The sequence below is a fragment of the Palaemon carinicauda genome, chromosome 39, assembly GCF_036898095.1.
Source record: "Palaemon carinicauda isolate YSFRI2023 chromosome 39, ASM3689809v2, whole genome shotgun sequence".
NCBI classification, from domain to species: domain Eukaryota; kingdom Metazoa; phylum Arthropoda; class Malacostraca; order Decapoda; family Palaemonidae; genus Palaemon; species Palaemon carinicauda.
In genome coordinates, this window is record NC_090763.1 from 26,694,374 (window position 1) to 26,715,374 (window position 21,001).

At 40.3% G+C, this 21,001-nt stretch overlaps 1 protein-coding gene across 8 annotated transcripts in view; it reads right to left on the reverse strand.

The window, feature by feature from the left end:
* Positions 1-1,264: 1,264 nt before the first annotated feature.
* The window catches only part of LOC137631100 (CTD small phosphatase-like protein 2), a 177,283-nt gene continuing 157,546 nt past the window's right edge, over positions 1,265-21,001 (reverse strand). For all 8 annotated transcript variants that reach the window (XM_068362736.1, XM_068362735.1, XM_068362740.1 and 5 more), the window contains 4 exons: positions 19,872-20,045; positions 18,284-18,513; positions 2,467-2,593; positions 1,265-2,156 (listed from right to left, as the gene is read on the reverse strand). In XM_068362736.1, coding sequence (XP_068218837.1) covers positions 1,998-2,156; positions 2,467-2,593; positions 18,284-18,513; positions 19,872-20,045 — 690 coding nt within the window. In that variant the 3' untranslated portion in view covers positions 1,265-1,997. The remainder of the gene's footprint in view (positions 2,157-2,466; positions 2,594-18,283; positions 18,514-19,871; positions 20,046-21,001) is intronic.

The following is a 21,001-nucleotide window of genomic DNA, read 5'->3' on the forward strand; positions in this document are numbered from 1 at the left end:
ATTTGACATGCACAACACATACAGTACATATACTGAAAAAATAAAAGCAAGATATTTTTTTACAAGCATCAGTTCTTCCAAAAGTTCATACATATTTTTACACTGTATCTGCATATTACTTCTACTTACGTTTTCTTGTTTGGTTTGACCATATTCTCTTTTGGATCCTTGGCTATTCTGCTACTAAAAATATTCAATTTCTAAGAAATATTTCATGTCAATGATATCTACAGCTTTCTTCAAAAGCCCCGAGACTATACAATAAGCTTCCACAAGACATCCGAATGATTGAAGATATTAAGGCTTTCATGAGGAAACCGAAGACTTTCTTATTCTGTGAGTGCTTCAATAGTGACGATTTAACAGTAAACGGGCAATTTGCGATGTGAAATGTTGAATGCTTTTGAACGAATATGATAAAATGACTGTGGAGGTCCTGTAGAGATTAGGGTTCCCCTGCTACATAGGACCAGGAAAACAGCCCTTAAAGTAAAGTAATTACTCTAAACCACACTAACAGGATATATGGGCAATACTAGTGTATAAAATCAGGCTATACTTTCTCAAACACAAAACAATGGTATGGCACACATTCTAAAGTAACAACACAGTTTCCTTTCATACTATATTGATTAGAGCAATTTCATTACGAACCAGACGTGAAAATGCTTCAATCTCATTTCATCCCTTCTTCTCTCCCATTCATCTACAAGCAGCCTTGTCAATCACCTATCAATTCACAATGATAACATGTGTAAATCAAAAGATGGAATTTTTACTGTTTATGCATGTCCTGAATTAAATTACTTTTTCATATATCAACGGATCATCTACAACAATCGTACATTAATCCTTTACCTCTATAAACACTTTACAACTTTCTTCTGAATCATTACAAAAATATATAATGGCATTAACAGGTATATGCTGAAGAAATTCTGGTGCTGACAACTCCTAAGTCAAAATAAATTCATATTTCATTTCAAAATACCTGGCACAGAACTCGGAGGTCTCATTCATTGTAAATCCACTAACACTTAACAATTATTGAAACTGGACACTTTGCAGAATACGGAATGGAATCAGTAGCATTATCCATCCTTAATGTGTATGTTACAAATACTACGGGGCAATACTGCTAATGCCGTTTTTGATGGATTAATTCGTACACATTGTTGAACATCTTCAACATTCTATATGCTTTATATATGCCAGACAATTTGAAACATAAATGTATACAGTAGAGAACAATCACACAGTCTGATTAATCTTATCTTGCATATTTTTGTCTTCTAATCATCTTTACATATAATCACTTGATCATCACCTGCATTCCCAATGCATAGAATACTATAAAAAAATATAATGTGAAAAAAAGAATCCTGTAAGTGCAGAGCCCCTCTGGCTGAAAGGGTCTATTTGAGGACGAAGAATATCCTAAACCACCACTATCATCAAATGGCAATTACATCGTTCAACAGGAGCAATTCAGAACATTATCAGAAAATTATTTCACTTCACGTCTCATTAGATATTATAAAAAAAAAAATCAACCAATCTAAATGAGTTTTACTTCTTCACTTTGTTTGAGATCAGGAAAGTGAAGGCCACAGTTAACGTGCTCCAACTGAATTAGCACTGCCATACACTGTTCTCTTTCATGACTCTAGCAAAACAAACAGCAACAATATGTGAAACTGTCTATTTCCAATACAGTACTTTGAACCAGAGAAACTAGACAGTATGCTAAGGCTTTTATGTGGAGATTAAATCTTGCACTTGATATCTTGGCTTATATATTTAAAAGGTTCCTTAAGCATTTAGCTCAACATCAATTTCAGGTCATTAGAATATATTGTACAAATGTTACTTTTACATCACAAACTCAGAATGAGGCACTTCTGACACATATCTGAATTCCTGAAAAAGGCAATGTCCCTAAAAATATGTCATTACTGCTCCTGTTACGATTCGGCTTTCTTGTCACGTCAGCTGGTTTAATCAGGAGGTAAGTATGTTTCTAATTTGTACTTCTCCCTAATGAAGGGCCGTACGTCATCCTTGTCCACCAGTGACTCTAGAAATGGCAAGAGTTTCTCTAGTTCTCGGTCATCTTTATCAACAAACCAACTTTCAATTGGTATGCCATTGTTAATCTGAAAAAAAAATATTTTGAATATATATGGGAAAATGTTTTGATACAGGAAAAGGTTTACATAATGCCTTTTATAAACATATTTCTTTATTTACATCAGTCTACTTAAAGTCTTCAAAACTTTAGAAAAGTGGGTTACTTCCCACAAGTTAAAAAATATAAAAAATACTAAGCTCTACAGCTTGACAGCATCACTCCATACCAAATGTACTAAAAGTGGGAGACATCGCTTCTTGTCTTGTTAATTCAATGACAAGACGAGGATAAGAAACTAAGCTGTTGCAGTAACACAACTACAGTAGTTTACTCACCTGATACCCAAAGGCTTGAGGAGAGTTATCCACAATAATAGTCTTTGAAAGATCCCTGCCCAAAATAGTCAGATCTTTTACGTAGTTCCCCTGGACACACACACAGTGTTCACGGAAAAGTCGGTACCTACAAAAAAATTATCAACATTAAATGGTAAAGGGAATTTAAAATATAATATGAAAGAATACAAACTAAGTCATTGCAACATAATACATATTTTTCATATAGATCTATCAATCGTTAATAGCCACTTTTGCAGTTTTTGTGACCACATTTTCAAAGCCTGTAGATATACAGACAGTGTGGAGCAAGTGGGAACATATATACTGAAGTCAGGTACAGAAGTAAGCTCCAAGATATTCTCATGAGAGTTTTGTAACCAAAGTACTTAAATGCCAAGAGGGAAAAGCAAGTTTATCCTATTATTCCTATTATTATTATTATCATTATTATTATCATCATTATTATTATTATAATTATTATTATTATGGTAGAGTACTGATTAATAGGATTAAGGATAAAACAGAGAATGCAATCTTAGAAGTACAGGGTGGTTTTAGAAGAGGTAGGGGTTGTATAAATCAGATTTTCACAGTTAGGCAGATAAGCGAGAAATATTTAGCAAAAGGTAAGGAGGTGTATGTTGCGTTTATGGATCTGGAGAAAGCGTATGATAGAGTTGATAGGGAAGCAATGTGGAATGTGATGAGGTTATATGGAGTTGGTGGAAGGTTGTTGCAAGCATTGAAAAGTTTCTACAAAGGTAGTAAAGCATGTGTTAGGATAGGAAATGAAGTGAGCGATTGGTTTCCGGTGAGAGTGGGGCTGAGACAGGGATGTGTGATGTGGCCGTGGTTGTTTAACTTGTATGTTGATGGAGTGGTGAGAGAGGTGAATGCTCGAGTGCTTGGACGAGGGTTAAAACTGGTAGACGAGAATGACCATGAATGGGAGGTAAATCAGTTGTTGGTTGCGGATGATACTGTACCGGTTGCAGACGCGGAAGAGAAGCTTGGCCGATTAGTGACAGAATTTGGAAGGGTGAGTGAGAGAAGGAAGTTGAGAGTTAATGTGGGTAAGAGTAAGGTTATGAGATGTACGAGAAGGGAAGGTGGTGTGAGGTTGAATGTCAAGTTGAATGGAGAGTTACTTGAGGAGGTGGATCAGTTTAAGTACTTGGGGTCTGTTGTTGCAGCAAATGGTGGAGTGGAAGCAGATGTACGTCAGGGAGTGAATGAAGGATGCAAAGTGTTGGGGGCAGTTAAGGGAGTAGTAAAAAATGGAGGGTTGGGCATGAATCTATAGAAAGTTCTGTATGAGAAAGTGATTGTACCAACTGTGATGTAAGGATCGAAGTTGTGGGGAATGAAAGTGACGGAGAGACAGAAATTGAATGTGTTTGAGATGAAGTGTCTAAGGAGTATGGCTGGTGTATCTCGAGTAGATAGGGTTAGGAACAAAGTAGTGAGGGTGAAAACGGGTGTAAGAAATGAGTTAGCAGCTAGAGTGGATATGAATGTGTTGAGGTGGTTCAGCCATGTTGAGAGAATGGAAAATGGGTGTATGCTAAAGAAGGTGATGAATGCAAGAGGCGAAGGTTTGGGTGGATGGATGGAGTGAAGAAAGCTCTGGGTGATAGGAAGATAAATGTGAGAGAGGCAAGAGTGCGTGCTAGAAATAGGAATGGATGGCGAGCGATTGTGAAGCAGTTCCGGTAGGCCCTGCAGCTTCCTCCGGTGCCTTGGATGACCACGGAGGTAGCAACAGTAGGGGATTCAGTGTCATGAAGCTTCATCTGTGGTGGATAATGGGGGAGGGTGGGGTGTGGCACCCTAGCAGTACCAGCTGAACTCAGTTGAGTCCCTTGTCAGGCTGGGGGGCACATATACAGGAGAGGTCCCCTTTTTTGTTTCATTTGTTTGATGTCGGCTAACCCCAAAAATTGGGGGAGGTGCCTTGGTATATGTATGTATGTATGGATTATTATTATTATTATTATTATTATTATTATTACAAGCTAAGCTATAGCCATAGTTGGAAAAGCAAGATGCTATAAGCCCAAGGACTCCAACAGGGAAAAATAGCCCAGTGAGGAAAGGCAACAATGAAATAAACCACAATTAAAATAAAATATTCTAAGAACAATAACAACAATAAATTATATCTTTCGTATATAAACTATAAAAACTTAAAAAAAAAAAAACAGGAGGAATAGAAAGAAGATGGAACAGCATGCCCGAGTGTACCCTCAAGCAAGAGAACTCAAATCCAAGTCAGTGGAAGGCCATGGTACAGAGACTATGACATTACCCTACACTAGAGAACAATGGTTTCATTTTGGAGTGTCCTTCTCCTAGAAGAGCTGCTTCCCATATTACTATTACTATTATTTGCTAAGCTACAACCCTGTTTGGAAAAGCAAGAAGCTATAAGCCCAGGGGGCCCAACAGGGAAAGTAGCCCAGTGAGAAAAGGGAACAAGTAAAACTAAAATATTAAGAATAGTAGCAACATTAAAATAAATATTTCCTATATAAACTAAAAACTTTAACAAAACAAGAGGAAAGAAATTAGATAGAATAGTGTGCCCAAGAGTACCCTCAAGCAAGAGAACTCTAACCCAAGACAGTGGAAGACCATGGTACAAAGGCTAAGACACTATCCAAGATTAGAGAACAATGGTTTGATTTTGGAGTGTCCTTCTCCTAGAAGAGCTGCTTACCATAGCTAAAGTCTCTCTTCTACCCTTACCAAGAGGAAAGTAGCCACTGAACAATTGCAGTGCAGTAGTGAACCTCTTGGGTGAAGAAGAATTGTTGGTAGTGTTGTCAGGTGTATGAGGAAAGAGGAGAATCTGTAAAGAATAGGCCAGACTATTCGGTGCATGGTATGTGTAGGCAAAGGGAAAGAACCGTAGCCAGAGAGAAGGATCCAATGTAGTACTGTCTGGCCAGTCAAAGGACCCCATAACTCTCTAGTGGTAGTATCTCAAAGGGCGGCTGGTACGCTGGCCAACCTATTACCTCTCTTCTAAAGTCTCTTCTACCCTTGCCAAGAGGAAAGTAGCCACTGAACAATTACACTGCAGTAGTTTACCTCTTGAGTGAAGAATTGTATAGTAATCTCAGTGTTGTAAGGTGTAAGAGGACATGGGAGAATATAGAAAGAATAGGCCACGCTATTTGGTGTATATGTAGACAAAGACAAAATAAGCTGTAACCAGAAAGGGGTCAAATGTAGTACTGCCAAGTCAGTCAAAACACCCCATAACTCTAGCGATAATATTTCAATTAGTGGCTGGTGCCCTGACCAACCGACTACCTATAGGACAACCTACTACAGATATATTCTAATTATGCAGGAAAAAAGATGTGGAGACCAAGGGGTTCTCAATTCCAGTGGAACATGTTTCTTGGTAACACATGATAGAAAGGAGAAAAAGGAATACAGTATTTACATTAAATCTCCTAACCAGGTAAAATGACTCAAGAGTAGTACAGTACATACTTTAAACATTCTAACCCATATCCTGATGAACTGGTTCAAGAGGAGTATGTAAATTAGATCTTTAGACATCAGTAAAATTTGACTCATTGGTAGTATTTACATTAATCATTCTGACCTCAGGTAAAACTTGACTCAAGAGGAGTATGTACAATAAAGTAAATCTTCTGATCCTGATAAAACTTGACTTGAGAGAGTATGTACATTAATCTTCTGACCCCAGTAAAACTTGATTTGAGATGAGTATGTACATTGAATCTTACGAACTCGATAAAACTTGACTTGAGAGGAGTATGTATATTAAATATTCTGACCCCAGTAAAATTTGACTCGAGAGGATTATGGTCATTAAATCTTATGACCTTTTATTTGTCACAACGATTGGCTTACACAAATATAATGTCCTTTGTACAGACTTGTAATGTACATATGAAATGGTAAAGGATAGCCTTACACCTATATTTCCCAATTAGGATCAATGTTCCTCTAAGAAGTAGGGAAGATAAGAAGTTAACGAGCCTTATCTTCAGGAAAGCCTGAATCAGCTTGAAGAACCAGAATTGGCCACAAGGATACATTGTATTTGGACAACACATTGCTTCACAAGATGCATCTACTCGACAGGTAGCAGAGAATACCAAGTCCCCAAAGTACCAACTTCTAGCACGGTTAAGATGCTTTGTAGATGTGAAGTTAAACACTAGAGCAGACTTAAAAAAGTGGATCTGGGTCACTTCCTGGAATCCAAGAGAAGCTAAATTTCCATGGCTAGATGGTCATAAAAGGAAGGTCTTCTCAAAGTCTCCTGACGCATGTGGATGCAGATAAATAAAAGCTCCGAAGTTCTAGCACTTGTGAGGAGCTCACTCTTGCTTTTTTTTCTGAGACCAACAACTACTGTACATCTGTAAGAGTAGGAGACTGGAAAACTGTAAATTGCAGAAATCCTTCTTACCACAGCAATGAAAGCTTCTGCTAATTTGGCCAGTAAATGATAATGAGAGGATCATCAGAAACAAGGAATAGCAATAGGAATATAAAAAATTCTTTAAACCCCAAAAATACTTTAAATTCCTCGGATGTGGAGTCACAGGATTCCTGAGTATGCATGAACCCATAGATGTATGGGTACTTCAGGGGCATCCTTAAAGTTGGTAAGGCACTGGAATGCAACCAGTTGATCTGGAGATGAAGTTACATGCATACAACACAGATGATCCAAGCATCTCTCGAGTTCTACTGCTGTCTTTGAATTACCAGTCATCCAGGTCTAGCAATCTCATTATATCTGAATTTTTTAGTCCAATCTTATGTCAGACTGGATCATTACTCCCACAAAACAGGAAGATATTGGTTCTTCCTATACCAGGTAATTTTGTTTTGGGTCCAAATGAATCTGGTCTAGAGAACTATACCTATCATTCTAAGTATGCCAGGAAGGCCAAGATCCTGATGGACAAACTAAGAACACCATCTCCCTTCATCCTTAAGGTCTGCTCTGCTACAGGAACTAATTCAGCAGCCTTAGAAGGAAAGGGGAAGGGAAGGAGAGTGGGATGGTACTGTACCGCACATGTCTCACACACACAAGTACACTTTTACAGCATTTCCTTTTTTTGTAAATCTCACTATCCCTCCTTCTGATAACAGAACCTGTTTATTCCTACTTTTTCAGGCATTAGTCTGTTAGAATTTTTATGACATTTTAACTCGGAACTGCTTGTATATACCGTAAACTCGTTATCTATTGAAATAAAGTTAGTTGCATTCATTTCATCTCTGTTAGAAGCTAACAGCAACCTCACATAATTGGAGACACCACGAGTGACCAGCTCCCTCCCACCTTAACCTCACTGCTGTGTCTTACTGTTTGATAATGCCACCCTCTGACCATGACTTTCATGCATGCCACATTCATGAAACTACTGCCCTTCGCCAGTAGAGAGGCATATGCTTGGTTTCAGCAAGCCGAGGTTCAGTTTCGCATCGAGGGCATGACTCACGCAAGCACCAAAGCATACTAGGTTTTCTTAGCGATCCCAGAGGATACTTTCCTGGAAATCTCAGATTGACTTTGCAACCCAGGAGACATCTTAATAACGTACGACGCCTTCAAAACATACCTCCTGAAGCAGTACTCACCATCACAGCCTCTTGTATAACCAAGATTTTTCAGCTTTCTCAACAAGCATTGGGGGAGCAATAAGCTTCCCTTGCCCTCAGGGAACTGACCAGTATCGCTCGCTTCCAACCTGTCGCAAATGGCTCTCCTCGGGAGGTGAACCTATTTCGTGCCCTTTGGGTACAACACTTACCCGAACCTGTAAACGCTGCCCTCCTCAATGTTGATATTTTGCCCATGAAGGACCTGATGACCAAAGTAGAAGCCCTCACGAACAGCCACTTCACTACCTTCAAGACTTTCATCAACACCACTCTTGACGAACAGTACAACTATTCAACATCGACCAAAACTGACGTGAATGCGGTAGGACACAGATGTCCACACCGTGACATGTTAGAGCGGCGACAAAGTCACTCACTAACAGCATATGCCATCTCTCGCTCACGCCCCAACAAACAACCTTTCCAGCCACTTACTGATGCCCATTGGCTGCAGTTATGCTACAACCACTTTCACCTCTCAATTGTGAACATCATTAGCAAATTTCCTGGGCATTACCCTACATCAGACAACCACCTACAAGTACAATCCTGCAGCCAACGGAATGGTTGAATGTTTTCATTGCACCCTCAAAGCAGCTTTTATGTCTCAATGCAATGACTCCAACTTCCCTTGGTCTTCCTGGGACTAAGTCCACTCCAAAAGATGTCCTGGATGTCTCAGCAGCTGAAATGGTGTATGCGACCTGTTGGTCGTCCGCACCAAATTTTTTCTGCCTGCAACCTCCTCTGACAACCTCCAGCGCCTATGTCATGTTGTGGGAAAATTTATCTCATGCCACTAGACTTATAAGTACCTCGCGAAGCAACACATACTGGCAGATTTGCTCATGGTATCACACGTTTTGCTTCGCAACGACACTAGCAAGCCACCGCTAACGCCCTCTTACACGTGCCCTTTCCTTGTGATCCATTGCACAGTGAAGGCTCTCTTAATCATCATTTGTAATAAAGAAGACTGGGTCTGCAAGATGACCTGCCTACAGTGTGCCTCTCAAGAGTAGGGCACCCTATTTCACATGTGGTTTTTTTTTTTTAGGGGGGAACCATGTACAACACGTTTCAAACATGCTCGCACACTGTAACGCTATTTCCTCTTTTGTATATCTCGCTCTCCATCCACACAGATAACAGAAACTGTTTAAGCCTGCTTTTTCATGCATTTGTCTGTTTGAATTTTAGTGGCATTCTTGCTCGGAACTGCTTGTATATATACTGGTTATCTATTGAAATAAAGGTAGTTGCATTCATCTCTTCTCTCTGTTATAACCTAACAGCAACCTTGCACAGTACCATATTACAGTAATATTGTTCCTTATACATAGTGAAATACTTAAACTTAGAATTAATTCCACTGAACTTTATCATCATCATCATCTCCTCCCATGCCTATTGCCGCAAGAGGGCTCAGTTAGATTTCGCCAGTCGTCGGTATCTTCAGCTTTTAATCCAATACTTCTCCATTCACCATCTCATACTTCACACTTTATAGTCCTCAGTCATGTAGGCCTGGGTCTTCCAGCTCTTCTAGTGTCTTGTGGAGCCCAGTTAAATGTTTAGCGAACTAATCTCTCTTGGGGAGTGCAAAGAGCATGCCCAAACCATATCCATCTACCCCTCACCATGATCTCATCCCCATATGGCATTCAAGTAATCTCTCTTACAGTTTCATTTCTAATCCTATCCTGCCGTTCAACTCCCAATATCCTTCTGAGGGCTTTGTTCTCAAATCTAATACACCTGCTGGAGATTGCTCCATTGTAATACCACGACTAATGTTCATACAGTAACACTGATCTCATTAAACTAATATATAGCACGATTTTATATGTACTTTGTTGGTTTTATTTCCAAATTTTACTTAACCTAGCCATTGTCTGATTTGCTTTTTTCAATCTTTTACTAAACTAAAAGTGGGAAAAGATGTAGATAAAGAAGAATCTTTTACTACACTAATTATAAAGACCCTGTATTGGAATTCATAGTTCCTAAATAGTTAAATGATTCTACCTCAGTAATCCATTCTCCTTCCAATTTTTCATACTAGCCTTATATTTCTTAACTTTTTATTCTTTTCAACTTTTTTTATCATTGATGTAGTGTGCTCGTAATGGCATACTAACTCCATTACCCAGACACCACGCCCATGTTTCTCAATAATTTCATGCTTCATGTTCATTGTCATCATGCGTTTTTCTTCTAACTGCCAACCTTACCAGTTGCTTTCTTAGAAATCCTCACTTATTACAAAGAATGTTCACAAATACAAATAAAGTCATGAAAATAACACAAACACACCACTGGAGAAGCTCAGGAGATGTCAACAGAAGTAAACGACCATGTGAACTGAACGAGTGATGCGGGCTTAGATAGCTCCAAAGTACCTAGCCATCTTTGGTTAGCATCTGTAAGCATGCTCTTATCTCAATATTGTACAGTACTTTTATCTCAATACAAAATTTTGCTCAGAGGCTGGCTCGTATTGTGGAATGGTTGTAAGTTGGAGCGCTAGGATGTTGAGGTACTACTGTAACCACTTATAACAATCTGGAATGGAGACACATCTCGGTATCTCCAGAGCAATGAAAGAACTAAAGAATGGAAAACTATCAGTGTGCTATTGGTACACTGATATGTTATTTTACAGGGGCAATGTATCTTTTGAAGGGGGAAAAAAAATGCAATTTTTTTTTTTTATGGGGGGAAGTAAACGCCAATTAACCAAGCTACAGGAGAAGAAGCCATATCCACAGCAGGGGAGGTTCATAGAAATAAAGTTACATTCTGCAAAGAAATACTAACTAGTTATGGTGGCCGAAGTGGTAATATCCCTGACTTGTTAACTCCAGACACAGGAACGCAGAGGGAAAGAATAAGCTAAAGCACAAAGGTACCACGAGGGGACCACGTGAGACACAAAGGGAAGTCGGGGACACAAAGGGTCGCACTGGGTTAAGGAGAGCGTCGAGATGATATCGCGACGCAACCAGAGAACTTACTGGAGGTCGAGACCTGAGCAAGCATGCTCTCTGACCCGGGGTTAGCCTCAGGGCGTGTATCACTCCGCCTGAGATTACCCCTCATAGAAAACGGGAATAGGGTTAACTACAAAAAAACTCTGGTCGGATGGGAGGAGATCCCAGATACTCCTAAGAAAGTAGTTCGAGGTAAGTACTGTACTCCGTGTTGGAACAATTGTTATTTAACCTTACAAAATCTTTGTTTTATACTATCTTATAGCAAACCACATTCACAAATAAACAGTCTGCAATGTACTGTAAACATGGTAAATTGTAAACATCTACATTTACAGGTATGGATGTACGATTATTCGTAAAATGATATTTTGATTATAAAATAAATTTTTGAATATACTTACCCGGTGAATATATAGCTGCAACTCTGTTGCTCGACAGACAAAATCTACGGAAAACCTCGCCAGCGATCGCTACACAGGTTGCGGGTGTGCCCAACAGCGCCATCTGTCGACCAGATACCCAGCTCTTATGTAAACAAAGACTCAATTTTCTCCTCGTCCCACTGCGTCTCTATTGGGGAGGAAGGGAGGGTCATTTAATTTATATTCACCGGGTAAGTATATTCAAAAATTTATTTTATAATCAAAATATCATTTTTAAATATTTAACTTAGCCGGTGAATATATAGCTGATTCACACCCAGGATGGTGGGTAGAGACCAGTAATATATGTTTACATTTTATGAGCTAAGAGTTTTTTATTTCATTTTAGAAGTTATCAAAATAACAAAAACAAAATAAATAGGTACCTGGTAAGGAAGTCGACTTGAACAATTACTCTGCCTTTTAAGTACGTCTTCCTTACGGAGCCTCGCGATCCTCTTAGGATGCTGATCGACCCCTAGGAGCTGAAGTATCAAGGGTTGCAACCCATACAACAGGACCTCATCAAACCCCTAATCTAGGCGCTCTCAAGAAATGACTTTGACCACCCGCCAAATCAACCAGGATGCGAAAGGCTTCTTAGCCTTCCGGACAACCCATAAAAAAACAACATTTCAAGAGACAGATTAAAAGGATAAGGAATTAGGGAATTGTAGTGGTTGAGCCCTCACCCACTACTGCACTCGCTGCTACGAATGGTCCCAGTGTGTAGCAGTTCTTGTAAAGAGACTGGACATCTTTCAAGTAAAATGACGCGAACACTGACTTGCTTCTCCAATAGGTTGCGTCCATTATACTTTGCAGAGATATATTTTGCTTAAAGGCCACGGAAGTTGTTACAGCTCTAACTTCGTGCGTCTTCACCTTAAGCAAAGTTCGGTCTTCCTCACTCAGATGTGAATGAGCTTCTCGTATTAACAATCTGATAAAGTCTGACCAAGCATTCTTTGACATAGGCAAGGATGGTTTCTAAACTGAACACCATAAAGCTTCAGATTGGCCTCGTAAAGGTTTAGTACGCTTTAAATAGAACTTAAGAGCTCTAACAGGGCATAAGACTCTTTCTAGTTCATTGCCTACGATCTCCGATAAGCTGGGGATATCGAAAGATTTAGGCCAAGGCCGAGAAGGCAGCTCATTTTTGGCTAGAAAACCAAGTTGCAGCGAACAAGTGGCTTTTTCTGACGAAAATCCGATGTTCTTGCTGAAGGCATGAATCTCACTGACTCTTTTAGCCGAGGCTAAGCATACCAGGAAAAGAGTCTTAAGAGTGAGATCTTTCAGGGAGGCTGATTGTAACGGCTCCAACCTGTCTGACATGAAGAATCTTAGTACCACGTCTAAATTCCATCCAGGGGTAGCCAAACGACGCTCCTTGGTGGTCTCAAAAGATTTAAGGAGGTCTTGCAGATCTTTATGTTTGGAAAGATCTAAGCCTCTATGCCGGAAGACCGATGCCAACATGCTTCTGTAGCCCTTGATAGTGGGAGCTGAAAGGGATCGTCCTTTTCTCAGGTATAAGAGAAAAACAGCTATTTGAGCTACAGAGGTACTGGTCGAGGATACAGAAACTGACTTGCACCAGTTTCGGAAGACTTCCCACTTCGATTGGTAGACTCTAATGGAAGACGCTCTCCTTGCTCTAGCAATCGCACTGGCTGCTTCCTTCGAAAAGCCTCTAGCTCTCGAGAGTCTTTCGATAGTCTGAAGGCAGTCAGACGAAGAGCGTGGAGGCTTTGGAGTACCTTCTTTACGTGTGGCTGACGTAGAAGGTCTACCCTTAGAGGAAGACTACTGGGAACGTCTACTAACCATCGAAGTATCTCGGTGAACCATTCTCTCGCGGGCCAGAGGGAAGCAACTAACGTCAACCTTGTCCCTTCGTGAGAGGCGAACTTCTGCAGTACCTTGTTGACAATCTTGAACGGTGGGAATGCGTAGAGATCCAGATGTGACCAATCTAGGAGGAAAGCATCTATATGTATTGCTGCTGGGTCCGGGACTGGAGAGCAATAGATTGGAAGCCTCTTGGTCAGCGAGGTTGCAAAGAGATCTATGGATGGTTTACCCCAAGTGGCCCAAAGTCTCTTGCACACATCCTTGTGGAGGGTCCATTCGGTTGGAATTACTTGCCCTTTCCGACTGAGACAATCTGCTATGACGTTCAAGTCGCCTTGGATGAACCTCGTTACTAGGGAGATGTCTTGACCTTTTGACCAGATGAGCAGGTCCCTTGCGATCTCGTACAACGTCAGTGAGTGGGTACCTCCTTGTTTGGAGATGTACGCCAAGGCCGTGGTGTTGTCCGAGTTAACTTCCACCACTTTGCCTCGAAGGAGAGACTTGAAGCTTTTCAAGGCCAGATGTACTGCCAACAGCTCCTTGCAGTTGATATGCATGCTCCTCTGACTCGAGTTCCACAGTCCTGAGCATTCCCGACCGTCTAGTGTCGCGCCCCAGCCCACGTCCGATGCGTCCGAGAAGAGAACGTGGTTGGGAGTCTGAACAGCCAGGGGAAGACCCTCTCTTAGGTTGATATTGTCCTTCCACCAAGTCAGACAAGACTTTATCTTTTCGGAAACCGGGATCGAGACCGCTTCTAGCGTCTTGTCCTTTTTCCAGTGAAAAGCTAGATGGTATGAAGAGGACGGAGGTGTAGTCTTCCTAGTGACACAAATTGTTCCACGGATGACAGCGTCCCTACCAGACTCATCCACAGCCTGACTGAGCAGCGTTCCTTCTTCAGCATCTTCTGGATGGATAGCAGGGCTTGATCTATTCTGGGGGCTGATCGTCTTGTTGTTCAGCAACGTCCTCATCAGAGGGTTCCTCATCCGAAAACTGATGAGGAAACGGCAACGGAGTGGGCAACGTCTGGCTCGCTGAGTCCGGTCGCACTGGTGCATGCGTGACGGAGCCGGACGCAACATCATGGAACTGCTGCACAGTCTGTGAACTGTCAACAACCATGGGTGCGCGAGGAAGCACAGCGTCAACCCGAGACTGTCTAGACCGTCTGGGTTGTGCAGTCAACACCCTACCGGGTTGCTGAGGTTGACGCACTGCGTCAAAACAAGTCACCTCTGCTGGTTGTTGAACGTCCTGAACGTCAACAACCACCTCCGAGCGTCGCTTAACGACAACGTGCGGCTGGCAACCCACACTGGCTCGCATCGGTGGAGGAACCACCTCAACTGGCAGACGCGAGTAGGTTACCTCAGCGTCAACAGGGCGCCCAACCGACCGGTTGGAAGGTTGTTGGCCAGAAGGTTCGGTAGCAACCTTCTCCGCATTAAAGTCCTCTATCAAGGACGCAAGCTTGGACTGCATGTCTTGCAGCAAAACCCATTTAGGGTCTACGGGACCAGGTGCGGCAACAGACAGGGTTAGCGACTGAGGCGGTACCGCTTTCCATCCCTGAAAGCCTTGTTTATGCATGACATAATTGTACAGCAAAACTTCAAAGGCTCGAAAACAGCTGTGAAGTTGACCTGTAAAAAACTTGGAGCGTCTCCTGGCCAGGCGCCAGGGAGAGTCTACGAGATTTGAGAAGTCTATCTGGGCAGAGGCATGAACTCCCAAGCCGAGAACTTCTCTCGTGTCATATCAGACTCTCGCTCTATAAGCCAGTTTAAAAGAAGGGAAAGCAAAGGCTGTATCCCCCAAACTCCTCCTGGTGAAAAACCAGTCGCCTAGCCAACATAAAGCTCTCTAGGAGAGCGAGAGAGCACTAGCTTAAAAACAACGGCTTCGAAGTAGCTAGGCCTAGTGTAAGCTCTGACGTTTAGGCGAACGAGGAGCAGCAGTTACAAAAAGATCCGGACAAAGATCCTTAAAAAAAAAAATCATCATGATTTAATTAAAGTCCATAGGGGGCTAAGCAGCTTTAGGCTCCTCTCCATCTGACAGAGTCCTCAAGGGAATATCAGTAGGAGGGGGAACAGCAACTTCCTCATCTACAGGAACCTTGTCCGATAAAAGCTGAGTCTCAAGCAAGGGAGAGACCTACCGTGGTGGCAATGCTTTACAAGCAGAGTCCACACTCACTGGTGCATTAGTAGCGGACCAGAACGCAACGTCATGTAACTGCTTGACAGTCTGTGAACTGTCAACAACTGAACTGTCAACCACAACAGGTGCGTGAGGACGCACAGCGTCCACTCGAGACTGCTTTGACTGCCTAGACTGAGCAGTCAAAACAACTCTAGAATGCGGAGGTTGACGCACAGCGTCAAAACAAGTCAACTCCGATTGTTAGTGCACGTCTTGAACGTCAACAGGAGCATCAGCAAGTGGCCTAACGTCCAAATGCGGCTGAAAAACCACACGAGACCGCATCGAGTGTGGTTCTAAACAACCTGACTGACGTGACTTAGCTACGCCAACGTCAACAGTAAGCACAAGGGAACGTTAGGTTGGCTGAAAGCCAGGATATCGATGAGATAAACGGCTAGACTCAACGGACTAATCGGCAGAATAGTCTTCCATAAGGGAGGCAAGCATATTCTGCATGTCTTGCCATACAACCCATTAAGGATCAACAGAAATGGTTGTGGTAAGAGACGAGGGTAACGTCTGTGACCGCAACACTTTGCCAACAAAAAAGACTCTCGGAGTCTGTGTTACGCTTTTGTTAGGCGGCGAGCAGTTATCCGATGACTGCATAGGGTCAGAGCTGTCCTAATGGCTGTAACCAGGACGCTGGACCTGTCCTGAAAGGACTGACTTTCGCTTAAGGGCTTCGAAACCTTGTGACAGGTTTCTTATGCGAAAAGCCTTCGGATGACGAGGAGAAACAACGTCTCTCTCGTCTTATGGTAGGGGAGATCTTGGTAAGATACACCCGATACCATAGAGGGAAAACGTCTGTTCGTTGATCAAGGCCTCTCGTACCCATAAGTCGTTCGACATTACTTCTCCCCTGGGCTTGGGAGCATGCAAGAGGTCCCGGACTAGGTGAACGACAGGCACGAACAGACGAACCCTCGGACGCAACACTGTAACACTTTGCGCATATAACTTTATCACTTCGATTTTCTGTTTTGCACTTATTTCACTGAAATCGAAACTTTTACTGATTTCTACCTGAAACACGCAATTCTACCCTTCATTAAAAGGTAGTAATTGCGAAATCAGTCGTATAATGCAAGCTCATTAATACTAGCAAAAAACAGAAAACATATTTTAAGATAAAAAATTCAGTGGCTGGGAAAGAGACTAAACACTAGTTCATATAAACTACGTTTTCAATCTCTCACCGCACATAGCCTGGGGACGAGAATAAAAAATTAAAAACGTTTTATCCTTCCTCCTCGTACAGAGACTAGGGACGAGAGTAACTCGAGAACAACGTTACCCGCTTGAACGGAACGTTTTCTCTCCTCTCTCTCCCTCCGTCTCTATCTCTCTCTCTCTTTCTCTCTTGATTTCGCACCTAAGAGAAGAGCCCAATTATATCTCGTCAAAAAAACATGTTATTTGACTAAAGGAAAAAACTGAAAGGTTTTTCAAATAAAAAGTTCCTTTAAAATAGAATTTAAAACATTTAAGCTAAGAAAGAATGAACAAAACGTCAGAATCGATTTACTCTTACTGCAAAGTGAAACCGTGATACACTCTCTCTCTATCGTAACGATAGAGCGCATGTTGAACGTCCTGAACGTCAACAACTGCGTAGCATAAATAAACTAAACGTTAGTTCATCTTTGAAAACAGTACGAAGACTATCAAAGAAAATCTTTCATAAAATATTACATTTAAAAAGTTTTAAATCCTTAGCTCTTTAAAAGCTATTTACGATATAAAGGGCTCAACGTTGATTAACTTCGGTTTCCAAGTTAGGACCGCCTACTCTCAGGAAAGGTCGCATATAAACAAAACATTAAAATTTATTTTTATATGTTTATAAATGGAAAGTTAATCGAAGAGGCCTAATAAAGGCGGAGAGATATAATAATTTATAACGTGATAAGATAATTACTAAAAGCCTAAACACACTTCCGTCTAAGGGAAGGGTCGGCCATTTAAAAGTGAAAGAAAGTCCATACTCTCTTTGTCACCATAATTAAATCTATCCAAAACGAGTTCAAGATTTAAGATGAAGATAAAACACCAAGTTCGGTCTTCCTTGCGAAAGCTCAAAACCAGAATATAGTACTTCACCAATATGATGTGAAAAACTCCAGTTTAGCAACAGCGAGTAAAGTACGTCTTGTCGACACGTCGACAGAGAGAAAATTGAGTCTTTGTTTACATAAGAGCTGGGTATCTGGTCGACAGATGGCGCTGTTGGGCACACCCGCAACCTGTGTAGCGATCGCTGGCGAGTTTTTCCGTAGATTTTGTCTGTCGAGCAACAGAGTTGCAGCTATATATTCACCGGCTAAGTTAAATATTTAAAAATTAGATTTCTTTTTCGGTATTCCATTAAAATCTAAAATCTATTTGTTTGTAAGCTTAAATAGATTCTTATTAACCATATAATATCCAAATTACATTTATAAATAAAATACAGAACTGGGAATGGTTATTTGAGGTTTAACCTAGTGAAAAGTAAATTCAGAGACAAGTAAATTCGACTAACGTCGTTTTCAACTAAAGTCGCCTCTCCTGGAACAAATTACTGAGTTAAGGTGAGGTATACCTGTATTGATTTATGATTTAACACAAACAGACAGCACTGTACGTAAGTTGATGTGCATTACTTACTTGATCCATTTACGCTGTGGATCTAACAAGTTCATTAGCTTGTCGGCATACACCTTCTTACTCGCGGTAAACAATATGACCTCATACAGCTGTGATACCTGCTCCAGAAATTCACGGAAGTAAGGCCGAGTTCTCACAAACACCTGATAGTTGACATCTTGGAACACAACAGGGAAACTGAGAGTGGCATCTTCCAGTTCCTGAAGGCTGCAGTGAACCAAAGTTTCATCCTAGAAATTAAAATATCCTTCAATATCTTTGATTAGGTTAACCTTAAAAGTAAAGTTGATAGAAACCCTCCACAAGTGCCAATGGCAATAGACTAGAACTCAAGTGATCTTTAGCAGATAACTGTTTCTTGGCTATGGCAATGTAACATGACAGAGAAGATGGTGGTCTTTCTAGACCATCAAGACAAATTTATACTCTTGTAGGGTTGATCAGCATGAATTTGGTTAATAAGAAATTATTTATCACATTTATCTAATTACAAATAGAAAATTATACAAAATAATTTTGAATATAATTTCATGATGATACGGTACAGTAATTGGTATTGCTTGTTGGGTAATGCAAGGCATTAACACTTGTGGAATGCTGGACTCATTACATAACCCAGGATTTAATAGAGTGGTCAATTTTAAGTGTAGTAATTGCTTTAATAATATATTCTCCTCTGTAATGAAAAATGGCACAACTATTTTGTGTCTAGTACAGATATACCTTAGATTATTATGTCATTAAATCATTTAACAGCAGACTTATCACCCTAAATTGAGTAAAAAAACTTGAAGTCTATTAAATCTCTTATCAACAATTTTAACCTCTGGCATTATTATTCAAATACCAGAGTATAGAGCCGCATTGTATATACTGTACAGGATTTTCTGTGGATTTTTTGTAGAACCTACCATCTACCACTTAGGAGTACATATACATATATGTACAGTATTGTATACCTGTCTTTACTTTTCTTACAACCTGCTCCATACCACACAGCAATCTAGAAATCATATTCCTGCTATGACCACATTGTGGGAGGGATTTTGTAATGATGGAGAGCCTACTTGAATAAGTGAAACCTAAAACATTTAAAATTGGAGGTAATAGTTTTTTTAGCAGGTCTATATGAGTAGTGTTCTGTAGCTCAGCTATTACTTATTTTATTTATAGCATTTTATGCTCTTATTAATCTCATAGTTACTGTATTTATATTGTAAAATATATTCCATCATTAATCTTATTTGCTTCTCTTTATTTTTTTGATACTAGAGTTTCTAATTTACTTCTGATTTTTTTGTAAAGAGCTGTTTTATACATGAGGGATTTTGGCTTTGGGAAATCCTGTTTTTTTTTTCACTTGGTTGCTGTTTGGTTTGTAATGAAATTATTAAACATAAAACAATAATTCACAGGAATGATTTTCGGTACATTAGCCCCAAACATATTATAAAGTATACAATATATTTATTAGCTTTACCTCTAACGCCTATATAAGAAATTGAGTCCTTCCAATACACGTAGTTATATCAACATGAAAAGAAATTGTGCCAAAAATCTTGGTTTAACAATTTTCTACAATTCTTACCAAATCAAGAACGAGAGTGAATTCTGGAGAACTGCGTGTCTTGAGCGGTAGAGCAGGATTTCGTGCTCTCATTTCAGGGGTCAAGGGTGGAAGATGCTTGATAAAAAAGTAGGGATCAAAAGTTTCCCACTCTTCATAGCCTTCATCACATGAAGTTTCATATGTTCCTCCACTCTGCCGAATAATAAATCAAAATAAGATTCATTAGCAATGACTCATCGTGAGCCAAAATTTACACAAATCTGAATTTAACCACAAAACAAGCAGAACATCTACTTTCATCTTGTTAGGGGTAAAATAGACTCTTTAGCTATGGTCAGCAACTTCTAGGAGAATGAAACTCCAAAATCAAACCAATATTCTCTAGTCTTGGATAGCACCATAGCCTCTGTACCATGGCCTTCCAGTATCTTGGATTAGAGTTCTCTTGCTTGAAGGTACACTCAGGCACACTATTGTTTATCTATGAAAGATCTAATTTATTGTTGTTACTGATCTTAAGATATTTTATATTGTTATTCATTACTTCTTATAGCCAGTAGTTTTCCTTTCCTCACTGGGCTATTTTCCCTGTTGGGGCCCTCGGGCTTATAGCATCCTGCTTTTCCAACTAAGGTTGTAGCTTAGCAAGTAATAATAATAATAATAATAACAATAATAATAATAATAATAATAATAAAAATAATAATAATAATAATAATAATCTGTAAGTAATAAAAACTGAAAAATGCATAAATCTCTGGCTTCAAAAGAGATCACAAATTTTAAAGAATAATTTGCATTTTTCCCAGCTATACAACCTGAGTCATTTAAAAGGTGGTAAACTGTGGTGCACAAACTGGTACAGCTGATGACGAATCATAGAGGATCTTGCAACTGTGTCTCGGCTCTACAGGCCCTAGTGTGAAGTAAGGAACTCATTAACTCTGGCTGAGACTTGCAGGGTGGATGCAGCAGGAAGTATAAAAGAACTGACCCAGGTTTGTATGGCTAGGAAAAATACAAATTATTTTAAAATTTGTGATATTTTCCTACAAGAAACAAACCTTCGTCATTCAAAAGGGGAGTCTGCCCTAAGTGGGAGGAAGTCTTGTTGACCATCTGGCTGACAAACAACCTGGGATGGAGGT